The sequence below is a fragment of the Esox lucius genome, chromosome 20 (genome assembly GCF_011004845.1).
Source record: "Esox lucius isolate fEsoLuc1 chromosome 20, fEsoLuc1.pri, whole genome shotgun sequence".
Taxonomy (NCBI): domain Eukaryota; kingdom Metazoa; phylum Chordata; class Actinopteri; order Esociformes; family Esocidae; genus Esox; species Esox lucius.
In genome coordinates, this window is record NC_047588.1 from 13,206,998 (window position 1) to 13,220,495 (window position 13,498).

General features: G+C 40.2%; 1 protein-coding gene across 3 annotated transcripts in view; it reads left to right on the plus strand.

The window, feature by feature from the left end:
* The window catches only part of znf385d (zinc finger protein 385D), a 52,236-nt gene that overhangs the window by 19,030 nt on the left and 19,708 nt on the right, over positions 1-13,498 (plus strand). For all 3 annotated transcript variants that reach the window (XR_004574849.1, XM_034288632.1, XM_034288631.1), the window contains exon 3: positions 10,484-10,591. Coding sequence is in view for 2 of the 3 variants with exons in the window: in XM_034288632.1 (XP_034144523.1) it covers positions 10,484-10,591 (108 nt within the window). In the remaining variant the exon portion in view is untranslated. The remainder of the gene's footprint in view (positions 1-10,483; positions 10,592-13,498) is intronic.

Here is a 13,498-nt window from a genome sequence, read left to right on the forward strand (position 1 = left end):
TAACATTCACCGATCAGCCATGACATTATGACCACCTGCCTAATATTGTGTCGGTCCCCCTTTTGCCACCAAAACAGCCGTGACCCGTCGAGGCATGGACTCCACTAGACCTCTGAAGGTGTGCTGTGGTATCTGGCGTTAGCACCAAGACGTTAGCAGCAGATCCTTTAAGTCCTGTAAGTTGCAAGGTGGGGCCTCCATGGATCGGACTTTTTACAGCACATCCCACAGATGCTCGATTGGATTGAGATCTGGGGAATTTGGAGGTCAAGTCAACACCCTGAACACCCTCATTGTTGTGTTCCTCAAACCATTCCTGAACCATTTTTGCTTTGTGGCAGGGCACATTATCCTGCTTAATTAGGACAATGCCATCAGGGAATACCGTTGCCATGAAAGGGTGCACATGGTCTGCAACAATGCTCAGGTAGGTGGTACGTGTCAAAGTAACATCCACATGAATGGCAGGACCCAAGGATTCCCAGCAGAACATTGCCCAAAGCATCACACTCCCTCCACAAGCTTGCCATCTTCTCATAGTGCATCCTGGTGCCATGTGTTCTCCAGGTAAGCGACACATATGCACCCGGCAATCCACGTGATGTAAAAGAAAACGTAATTCATCAGACCAGGCTACCTTCTTCCATTGCTCTGTAGTCCAGTTCTGATGCTCACTTGCCCATTGTAGGTACTTTCGGCAGTGACAGGGGTCAGTATGGGCACCCTGACTGGTCTGCGGCTACACAGCACCATACGCAACAAACTGCGATGCATTGTGTGTTCTGACACCTTTCTGTCAGTACCATTATTAACTTTTCAACAATTTGAGGTGCTTGTCTGTTGGATCGGACCACATGGGCCAGATTTCGCTACCCACGTGCATCAATGAGCCCGGTTGCCGGTTCACCGCTTTTCCTTCCTTGGACCACTTTTGATAGGTACTGACCACTGCTGACCAGGAACACCCCACAAGGGCTGCATATTTGGAAATTCTCTGACCCAGTCGTCTAGCAATCACAATTTGGCACTTGTCAAATAAGTTCAGATCCTTAAGCTTGCCCATTTGTCCTGCTTCTAACACATCACCTTTGAGGACATAATGTTCACTTGCTGCCTAATATATCCCACCCACTGACAGTTGCCATGATGATGAGATTACCAGTGTTATTCACTTCACCTGTCAGTGGTCATAATGTTGTGGCTGATCGGTGTACCAGTGTTATTCACTTCACCTGTCAGTGGTCATAATGTTGTGGCTGATCGGTGTATCAGTGTTATTCACTTCACCTGTCAGTGGTCATAGTGTTATGGCTGATCGGTGTATCAGTGTTATTCACTTCACCTGTCAGTGGTCATAATGTTATGGCTGATCGGTGTATCAGTGTTATTCACTTCACCTGTCAGTGGTCATAATGTTGTGGCTGATCGGTGTATCAGTGTTATTCACTTCACCTGTCAGTGGTCATAATGTTGTGGCTGATCGGTGTACCAGTGTTATTCACTTCACCTGTCAGTGGTCATAATGTTATGGCTGATCGGTGTACCAGTGTTATTCACTTCACCTGTCAGTGGTCATAATGTTATGGCTGATCGGTGTATCAGTGTTATTCACTTCACCTGTCAGTGGTCATAATGTTGTGGCTGATCGGTGTAGCCTACATGTTGTTACCAAATAATATCAAACCTACACCTACTGCTCAATGGATCAGTCCATCTGGGAAGTTCTATTAGACATCTGGAAGTAAATTACCTGGTTCAGACTATTGTAACCCTCCGCACCTTCAAACATATTTTCTGATGATGGTTGGGGGTAAACTTTCCATTTGCTTTACTTTATCCTGTTGAATACAGTAAATAGTAAATATATTTGGGCCGACGCCAAATTCAACATCTATCAACTCGACTTCTTCGGATTATATTTATTTGCCTGAGTTAAACTTTAGGACCTGGTAGTAACACAGTCCATGATTGGATAATTTGTATTAGATATATAATTACCCAGATAATGTGAAGTATCAACCCTTTGGACTGCTAGATCAGATATAGGTAAGTAAACGAATATGGGGTCTTCTAATACACAGATGTAAACAAACAGAGCAACATTCTCCTCAAGAGAATGTTGTTTCTCATGGGAGAAAATTTCAGTTTTGTAGAAATACATTTCTATGTCAGGCATGGACCAAAGGGACGATTTAAATCATCCTTTAGAGGGTTTTGATGTAAAGCAGTCCATTTCATTCAATATTCTGTCTTTGTCTCCCTCACAGTTTCTCTTTACTTCTTTCACATTGTGATCATTTAGCACTTTTATTGAGCTTTATGGAAAGTTTCTGTATGAAGAGAAAAACTTGATGAAATGTGCATCCTTTCATAGAACCCCAAAACCCTCAAAAGAACTAGTATTCACTGGAGCAGTATGCACAATTACCTTTCCTTTGTGTGACATATTCCATAAGAAGCCCGATGAGGGCTCAACAGGGCTACTGTCCCTGCAAATAGTAATGATGCCCAGCCAAACACACCCATTATCTTTGACCATATACATGATTATTTCACTTTTAAATGCTTCAATCCTAAGTAGAAAAAAAACAAGTGTAACAATGGAAAGAAAACAGATTGTTCCCTGGAGATTTGACTTAATGGTTTGATAATACTTATCTGCAGAAGCTAAGTTATAATCCCATTACAATTTAAAATTGAATCAAGATTGAAAGTGAGTTGTTCCTGGCTAATGTCCTGGCTGTGTGAAGAGAAGTGCCTTGGCAGGGTATGTCTTGGAGGGTGCATTTCCTGGTCTTTGACTCTCCAGAGCCAATTGAGAGATGCTTTGATAAGACAAGGTCTGTGAGTTTTCATTTGTTCTGATGAAGTTCAATCATGGTTTGTATATGGACTTAACATAGTGGTGCAGAAAAGACAAAAAACATAACACAGGAAAGAGAAAGTAAAGTTCTCTTGCAATTTGTTATCCTTTTTGGAGAAATTAAATCTGCTGGAAAATGTTGAATAGTTTGTTTGTTAGCTAGCATTTGCACAAAGACAGTACCAAAGATGGTTTAGTATGAAGATTTGTCAAAGGGACTTCTTGAACAGAAATCCCTGGAGACACATCTAAGTGACCCCAGGATGAAAAATGCTTACAAGAAATTATTTGTGTCATTATTTTAGATCTTTGAAAATGTAGGGTTTCAGACGTTTTCTGAAAATGGGCAGGGACTCTGCTCTCGTAGCCTTAAGAAGACTTTGCTTCCCCCGGATAAAGAGCAATTCCATCTTGCTGATGTTAAGCTTGATGTGGTGGGTTGAAATTCAAACAGATATCAGCCAGGAATGCAGAATATGTGTCACCACCTGGGTGGCAGAAGGGGAACAGACACAGGAGGAATTGAAAGGATGTTAGGTCATTTGTTTTCCTTCATTACAGCTCAGATACCCTCAGCCCAGTTTTTTGAGCTTGCAATGAATAACTTAGCTGTGGTGATGGAGTGGAGGGCCGAACTGGAGTCATAGCATGTGGTAAAGAAAGCCAGTCTGGTCAAATAGCCAAAATCAAGAGGAAAAAATGAGAAGGATTTACTAGATGATAAGATAGATGAGGAGAGAGTAGAAGGGAGAGAGAACGTATATTGTGACAGCGCGTGTCCATCTGGGTGGTGGCTGAGAGGTTAGGGTTTGATGTGGCACTAGAAAGATACATGTCACTTCACATACCTTACACCTGTGGATATAAGCCCATCAGCTTATAGTGACGTTCATCACGCAAACTGGACAGCCAAGCTGGGCAAACGCATCAGTATTAAACCGGGGGGAGGTATGAGGCTATGACTCGGGGGGCTGCGTTACCCGTACTTCCCGCGGCGGTGGAGATGTCTAATCTGTGGGGTTTTAGTATGTTTATTTTCTCACTTTGATTGTACTTTCTGAAGATGAGGTTGCCTGGATGGGTAATGTACTTTGTAGGTATACAATACTAATTAGTAAAGCTCCGCTGAAGATACACTTCACATAAACTACTGGAGCTAAACTTGCAATTGTACTTTTCCAGATATTGCATTATCTGTTGGGTACTAGAGTGTTTATTTTCTCACTTGGATAGAAGAGCGAATGTCTCTTTCTGAGTGCCTGCCACACTGACAGATCGATTACTCGTTGTTGAATAGTGTAGTGGTTAGAAACACGGACTGGCATGCATTTGACCCGGGATCGATACTTACCCCCTACCAATTTAGGTATTAGGATGGGCTAAAACGTCACTGCCTAAAAGGTTCCAAAGCTACATTTTAGTAAGCCTAAAGTAAAACTGTTTAGTTATATTGAGTTGGACGAACTGGGACCGACAGGGGCCATTTCGGAGTCAATGTTTTCATTATAGGTACTGAATAGCTATTAGCTATATTGCCATCTACAGTAATCTCTTTCTAATTTACAAATTGCGTGTAGTGTTGCGATCCTGTTATACCTGTTGTTGGTTAGTAAAACTGTTTATGGTTATATTGCGATGGATGAACTGCACCTACAAAGGATGTTTCGATTTACATAGTGTAGGCTAGTTCACATAGCATGGTGATTGGCTGTTCAACTGTCACTGTTTACTAAAGAAACAAACAGTAATCTCTTTCTAATTAAACACGTTTAATGTAGTGTTGCTGTTGTTGGTTTGGATATTAATAGATCATGTAGGGAACTAGTTTCGAGAACCATGCTGGCTACATTGCAATGGACGAACTGCACCAACAAGGACCATTTCGAAAATCGCTGTGTGCGATCCTATTCTATCTGTTGTTGGTTTAGATGTTAACTAATATAGGGAACTAGTTTCGAGAACCGTGGAGTTTCGACTAACTGGTTTAACAATACAGAAGTAAACTGACACCACAGCTCTACACACGTACCACGTGCAATAACACTCGCTGTTTAATGAGTGTAGTGGGCAGAGCTGGGGAGTAACGGATTACAAGTAATCAATTACAAAAAAACTGTAACTGTAATCCATTACGTTACCAACAAATATTGTAATCGGATTACAGATACTTTTGAAAAAATTATGATTACTTTTGGATTACTTCAATTGAAAAAGAATAATTATGACACGTTGTATGTTTGAATTTATTATTTTATAAAAACATAGTTATTTGAACCAAAATATGAATTGAGCGCCTCAGTTGTGTGTGTGATCATCATCTGCACAAAGGTGGACACGCATAACCAGTTTAGTGACGGAGGAAGTGCTAGTTTAAATGTCTCCGGTTTTGGTTGGTTGGATGGATGGTAAAAACTGAGTATATCTTCAATAATATTAGCCAAATCATATAAAATGACCATATTCTCAGAACAGTGATAAACAATAGGCCTACATGGTGTTATATCTTTTTCAAGTTTCAAGGTTTATTTGTCAAATGCACCGAACAACACAGCCAGGAGTTGCACCAAATAACTTTTACAGGAATTATTTAATTGATTAGGCAACTATTTGTTAGATAGCTGTAACATGGCGCTGCCTTCAAGATAAAACATTATATGGAATTTACCATGACATTTGAGGAGAAAAGGTGTGTTGGGAAGCACTCTGCCAAAGGATGACTATTTGCATTTGACGCGGCCACATCAACTCCGTCCCTAAGGTAGGCCATGTGATTCTGCTTGCTTTGCATCTCTGAAATTTGTGTTAATTGGTTATCATTGGCTGCTGACGTCATTTACTCTAAGCTAAGAGTGCAGGTTTACAATCAAAGTTTATTTATTTCATTTGCCCATCACTGGTGGCCATAATAATCGCAGGTTACGTTTGCGTGGGTAAATCTTATTTCAATGCAGCGTGTTCACAATTGCAAATGTGCATTTGCGTGCCTAGGGTTACTGCAACATTTTGACAATTTTGGTTGTGGAGCAAATCATCAGACTACTGCATATTTAGTTTATGCACGAAAAGCTACGGATATCTTAATTTTTATATACAATGATATCAATACCCTTTTCGTGTAATTGCCATTTATTTTTCAACAATGTTTTGAAGCAATTAAAAGCATGAATAAAACAAATAACAGAACATGCTTAAGCATCATTAGATTTTGGGTTATGTTCAGATAAAAAGTCAGATTCTGGAAGAGGTTTATTGGAATATTTGGAATGAATATCTGACAGTCCTTTAGCGTGTAATGTAGAGATGTAGCCCAATCATATTGAAGTAAAAAGCAATGGTTTAGAAACCCATTTCCAAAGGCACTGTAGCCTACACAACCCATAAGGTAAAATATGAATTCCGTTTTTGGCCAGCTATGTAAACTCTAACATTGATTGATCCCGCAAAAGGTGTTCAGTTGGTTATAGGCTATTCCTGTTTGTTTTCCAATGCCTAATATATAAGTAATCGGATTACGTTACTGAGTTTGAGTAATCAAAAAGTTACGTTACTGATTATAAATGTGTACAGGTAACTTGTAACTGTAATGGATTACATTTAAAAAGTAACCTACCCAACCCTGGTAGTGGTTAAAGACAGTGTCACATAGGACACCACATATAAAATCCAGCCAGGGCAACAATCATTCCTTCTAATCGCGGGCCGTCTGAACTAGGCTTGCCTGGTTTCTTGTTTCCTGGTTTATCTGTGGTCCTGTCCCATCTGTACGACTCCTAACTGGCTTGGTCGAGTTAAAGACTGCAGCATGTTTTCCTCCTAGGCATCCACATCAGGCCGTTCTACTTTTTTTCAACGAGCTCGTCCAGGAGGTCATGTGGGTCAACGAGTCCGAGGGTACACTCACTTTCCTGACAACCTCGGTTAGCTTTGCTGTAGCCTGCCTCCTGCATTACTTAATGTAAGTGCAATGACATCCGGGAATCCCCCTCCCTGAGCAATATCGGCTAATAATCACCCATAGGGATTCCAAGCCTTTTGCCAGCTGGCAGCGCAGTAAGGTGCAAACCTTGCCTGGTGCCATAGAAGGGGACCTGAGACCGCTGTATCTGCCAGGAGGCCATAACTTACTACAATATAAAACATGTGGTTCAGATTGTGATTGGCTGAAACCCATGGTATATGAAATCATATACCACAGTATGAAATATTACAACTTTTTTAGCGTTCTAATTGTGTTGGAAATCTTTGTCAACGCCCTCTTGTTTCATGAGAGTCTTAATTTTTATACCTGGGAATCATGCTGTTTCTCGTTCGATCCGCACACCTGCGTTTGACTTGCACATTCCTTTCCATGGTAACAATCTATAGCTGCGCCGCTGATCATAACTAACTGACTGACTGGGCAGTGGAGGTAATTGGGAAACACATAGGAGGTAGGATTCGTTTTGACAGGTCATTCATCCCACTTTAGTTAATGGTAAGCGAGCCTGGCAGTTGTGAATGAAACATCCCCAGTTGGTGCTGGCTGGCTGTGTTGACCGGTCATACTCTATGTCTCTCTCTCTCTCTCTCTGGCCATCACATCACACTGCAGTGGTGCAATCCTATACACTGAACAGAGTTAGCGTGCCATGAGGACACAGCATATTTCATTTCATATTTCTCAAATACTGTGGTATTACGCAGCATTTCAGCAGCTGGCCACAGAATGTTCTGAAATGATGCATATACAGTATGTGCATACATATACATACTTTTTTTTTATTGTCACAATATTCAAAGCTGATCTATGTATTAATTTGACCTCATGTTTTATTCAGTGATGAACTGTAGATGATCTGTGGGCCTTGTATTAGCATTATGTATTTTTTATTCATATACTGTGTATTTCATTTTAACCAGAAGTCGCATATTTCACATTTTTATCTCATTTTTTAAGTCCTGGCTTAGAAACAGCATATAAATGTGGTCAATAAACAAACATTGTGCACACTGTTTTCTTTCTCCAGTTTATCACCGTTAGGAACTCAAATATTCACCTACGTCCTCTGCCAAAAAGTCTCATCACTGTCTTGTTGCATTGTCTTCTTCTCCGAGTGAACTGGTCCAATGTTCGACACACAGGCTGCTCTCAGTTGTCAAATAGCATTCACTAAACAGCCTTGTTATTCCCCTGTCGTCAGGGGCAATGGCCCCCCAAACACCTTCCCCAACACATCAGCATGAATCATGTGAATGAAAGTTGACACCGGCGCTGGGACAGGCAGAGAGAATAGGGAAAACTTCACCTCCATGGGCTCTGATAATGGCCGTGTGGTTTAGAATGTGTGTGTTATGAAGAAACATCTCAGTTGAAACCTGCTCCCAGCTGTAGGTTCCATGTGTAATATATGGAAAAGTGGGAGGTGTATGTGACAGGCTGATGGGTAAATAACAAGTTGTTAGGAATAATGTTGGTTAAGCCCCCGGTGTAACTAACAAACAACGTATTAGGTACAGTGTTCGTGAAATACACAATTTTTTCTAAACCAAAATATAACATTAACAATATAAAAAAGTATATCAGGTGTCCCATAACCCTTGTGTCATATGTGTTGCACTTATATGAATATAAATGCTGCGTGTGTTTAGGACGTCAGACTGTGCCTGAGTGGTGGAGACCTGTGTTCTGTGTTGAGTTGACACAGTAGATCTAAAAGGGAGTTCTGTAAAAGTAAATGTTGAAACAAGGTGGATGTGAACCTAGATTAAAACCAAACAATCAAACACAGCCACATATGTTTGGTTCTAAGGTGGGTCATGTTTTATTGTAAATAAACCTGTTCTTGACCAATTATGTATTTATTACTGGTTGTGCTGGTGTTTCTGACATTCAAGCCCTCCTACTAATACTTATTTTTTAGTAGGAGGTTATCCTTTTTTCGTGGTGCAGCGGTGCAGATGTTTTTCACTCTCAGTGGGTTTTCAATCTTCCATATTAGCCTATTTCCCAGCAGGCTGTAGCTAGCGTGTCTGTACTGTAGCTTTCCATGCCAGGGACCTATGCCAGCTTCGTGTGTCATCTCTCCAATACTTGGGTGAGATTTACAATGGAAGAATGTTGCGTAACAACTGTTTCTTTAGCAACGGTAGACCAATAGTCCTCCTCACAAACATGTGTTAACATTTAACATTTTGTCATTGCATTAATCAGATTCTGTTCTTGTAGGATGTTCATTTTTACTGTATGGTCAACAATGCTAAAAAAACTTTTTGTGGAGCAGTGTTCCAGGGATAACACTCCTAGTTCCATGCACATATGCAGCTCCTCGTTAGAAAGATCAGGGTTCAAAGAACTAACTATAATCCAAACAATAATTCACATTTCATTGAAGGATTATTCTCCCACTATGAGAAAGTAGGTCTTATTGACATTTCTATAGATGTAAGTCATTGACACCTGTATGTTCTATGATATTGCTGACTACATTCAAATCATTTCCATAATTCTTGAGTGAGGAGACTTTTTAAACACAATTAACTAGAAATTACTAATGTAACACATCCGTAATAACATTTGAACACAAAGTGTTATAAAAAATAAAGCTAACATCAGGCAGCTCCCCTAATCCATCTACAAATGTACTTTTTCCTATTTGTATGCAGTTTGTGTGACTATTTGACTGTTTGCTCTGACATAAGATACACATATCTAATATCAAACAGCGAGAGACAAGAGTTTCAGCAAAACAATGCAACAGAATTCACGAAAAAGCATTCACTACAACAAAATAATGTTTTACACCTTCCAGCCCTAAACTTTGAAACAGCTATCTCAAGTGAAGCATGAAGTTGGTTGAGTTACGCATGAACTGCAGGCAGCTGAACTTAAAAATAATTAGGGAACAAAACACACAAGACAGGCCATCCTTGTCCCCTTTTGCCTATATCACCTTCAAGGTACAAACCTTTGTGCATTCAGAGAAGCCCTTCTGCACACCTTTTTCTAAAGTGTGGTTGTGGCCTTTCTGTCAAGTTTAACAAGTCTGGCCATTCTCTGACCTCTCTCATTAACAAGGCCCACAGAACGCTCACTGGATGTTTTTTTTATTATTCCACCGTTCTCTCTAAATTCAAGAAACTGTAGTGTTTGAAAATCCCAAGTAGTCAGCTTTTTCTTAGAGCGTCGGTAGGAGCGAAAAAAAGAGTGTGAACAATGTGCCTCCTGACTAAGATCAATCTGCTGAATGTCTGAGTCTGAAGTGGAAGACAGCTGCTGCAACTAATGTTAAACGTCTGACCCACAAAGAACAGATAAAGTAAAGCCTTTCCTCAACACGTGGAAGTTAGGAGGAATGCAGAAACACCAGTTTGCCTCAGTCTTTTAGATTTACTTTGCTTTTGGTTTACTTGAATACATATATACAAATATCACAGTGATTAAGATGGCACAATGTTTCCCTAAACTATTCATGGTTTGTTTTAACATAAAAAAAGAATTGTAAAACTGTGTCAAGTTTTTGCCACCAGGAGAACGAAAGATAGATAACTTCAGATATGTAACAGAAATGTCCTGAAATAAATAAAAAAACATAGACACATGCTCCTATAACACTATGTATTGTGTTCTTTCTCCTCCCACAGGTAGACCCAGTTCAGAAAGCTGTTATGCATCACACATTTGGAGTTCCTCCATCGACGAAGAGAAGACATGTCTCATGCAACATGTGCCAACTGAGATTCAACTCACAGGTAAGAGCATTTGATCGCACATATCGGACCCAGATAAGCCTGTGTTCTGAGATTTCTTTTACCACCCCATTTCCAAAAAAGTTGGGATGCTGTGTGAACTGCAAATATGAACAGAATGCAATGATGTGCAAACAATTGAATCCCTATATTGAATAGACAATAGTACAAAGAAAACGTTGAACCAAATGTTGAACCAGCAAAATGTTATCGTTTTTGGAAAAATATATGGCCATTTTAAATTTGATGCCAGCAACACATTTCAAAAATGTTGGGACAGACGCATGTTAATTATTGTGTTGAATCACCTCTTCTTTTAACAATATCCTGTTAGTGTTTGTGAACTGAGGAGATCAATTGCTGTTGTTTTGAAAGTAACATGTTTTTCCAATCATGCGCAATATATGATTTCAGCTGCTCAACAGTTCTGGGTCTCCTTTGTTGTATTTTTCCTTTCATAATGCGCCAAATGTTTTCAATGGGTGACAGGTCTGGACTGGAGGCAGTCCAGTTTAGCACCCAGACTCTTTTACTAGGGAGCCATGCTGATCATGGTGTAAAACGTGCATAATGTGGTTTCTCTTGCTGTGAATAAGCAAGGCCTTCCCTGAAAATTATGTAATCTGGATGGCAACATATATTTCTCCAAAACCTGTATATATTGTTCAGCATTAATGGTTCCTTCACAGATGTGCAAGTCACCCATGCCATATGCACTAATGCACCCCCATACCATCACGGATGCTGGCTTTTGAACTGTGCACTGATAACAAGCTGGATGGTCCCCTTCCTTTTTATCTTGTTTATATCTGGTGTCTTCTTTGCATTGTAGACATTTTAACTTGCATTTGTGGATGCAGCAACAAACTGTGGTCACAGACAGTAGTTTTTGGACCAATGGAGTGATTTCCACTACAGAATCGTGTCTGTTTTTAATGCAGTGACGCCTAAGGGCCCGAAGATTACAGCCAACCAATATTGGTTTCTTGCCTTGTCCCTTTCGTACAGAGATTTCTATGGATTCTCTGAATCTTTTAATGAAATGATGTGCCGAAGAGGATGAGATCCCCAGACTCTTTGCAATTTTAGAGAAACGTTACTCTTAAATGTCTCCACTATTTGCCCGCGCAGTCTTTCATAGAGTGGTGAACCCCGCCCCATCTTTACTTCTGAAAGACACATCCTCTCTGGGATGCTCTTTTATACAGTGGGGAGAACAAGTATTTGATACACTGCCGATTTTGCAGGTTTTCCTACTTACAAAGCATGTAGAGGTCTGTCATTTTTTCATAGGTACACTTCAACTGTGAGAGACAGAATCTAAAACAAAAATCCAGAAAATCACATTGTATGATTTTTAAATAAATAATTTGCATTTTATTGCATGACATAAGTATTTGATCACCTACCAACCAGTAAGAATTCCGGCTCTCACAGACCTGTTAGTAACACACTACGCCGTCATGGATTAAAATCCTGCAGCGCACGCAAGGTCCCCCTGCTCAAGCCAGCGCATGTCCAGGCCCGTCTGAGGTTTGCCAATGACCATTTGGGTGATCCAGAGGAGGAATGGGAGAAGGTCATGTGGTCTGATGAGACAAAAATTTAGCTTTTTGGTCTAAACTCCACTCGCCGTATTTGGAGGAAGAAGAAGGACGAGTACAACCCCAAGAACACCATCCCAACCGTGAAGCATGGAGGTGGAAACATCATTCTTTGGGGATGCTTTTCTGCAAAGAGGACAGGACGACTGCTCCGTATTGAGGGGAGGATGGATGGGGCAATTTATCGTAAGATCTTGGCCAACAACCTCCTTCCCTCAGTAAGAGCATTGAAGATGGGTCGTGGCTGGGTCTTCCAGCATAACAAAAACCCGAAACACACAGCCAGGGCAACTAAGGAGTGGCCTAAGAAGCATCTCAAGGACCTGGAGTGGCCTAGCCAGTCTCCAGACTTGAACCCAATAGAACATATTTGGAAGGAGCTGAAAGTCCGTATTGCCCAGCGACAGCCCCAAAACCTGAAGGATCTGGAGAAGGTCTGTATGGAGGAGTGGGCCAAAATCCCTGCTGCAGTGTGTGCAAACCTGGTCAAGAACTACAGGAAACGTATGATCTCTGTAATTGCAAACAAAGGTTTCTGTACCAAATATTAAGTTCTGCTTTTCTGATGTATAAAATACTTATGTCATGCAATAAAATGCTAATTAATTACTTAAATCATAGCGAGATACAATTTGATTTTCTGGATTTTTCTTGCTTTGTGAGTGGGAAAACCTGCAAAATCGGCAGTGTATCAAATACTTGTTCTCCCCACTGTATACCCAATTATTTTTCTGAAGTGTTGACAATTAACCGTATTAGATATTCCACCAGGTTTTATTTTTGTATTACACAAATTTTCCAGTCTTTTGTTGCCTCTGTCCCAGATGTGTTTTTCAATTTCAACAATTGATATGTTGTCTTTGCACTATTTTCTATTGAATATAGTGTTTAAATTATTTTTACTTCTTTGCATTCTGTTTTTAAGTACATTTTACACTGCATCCCAACTTTTTAGGAAACGGGGTTGTACCTTAATTATACAGAACAAAAATCCACTCCTACATGTTTGACCCATATTTACTGCGTCCCAAATAATGTCTTAGATATTGTTTGGAATCCAATAGTAGAAAAACAGGGCTTATAAATCTTAAAAGCATATGTCAGTTGTTACAAAACTGGACAGCTTTTGTCTGTCATTAACCTCATGATGTGTCCTCAGTGTGATGTTTTCCAAAGGCTTTGAAAGGGAAGGAAAAATGTTTCATAGACTACTAAACTGGTAATGGACTGCTATCTGGCAGTACATTATAGCAGTTAATTACTGTTAAACACAGATTACTAAGCAAAAATGTGAATACATTCTTTG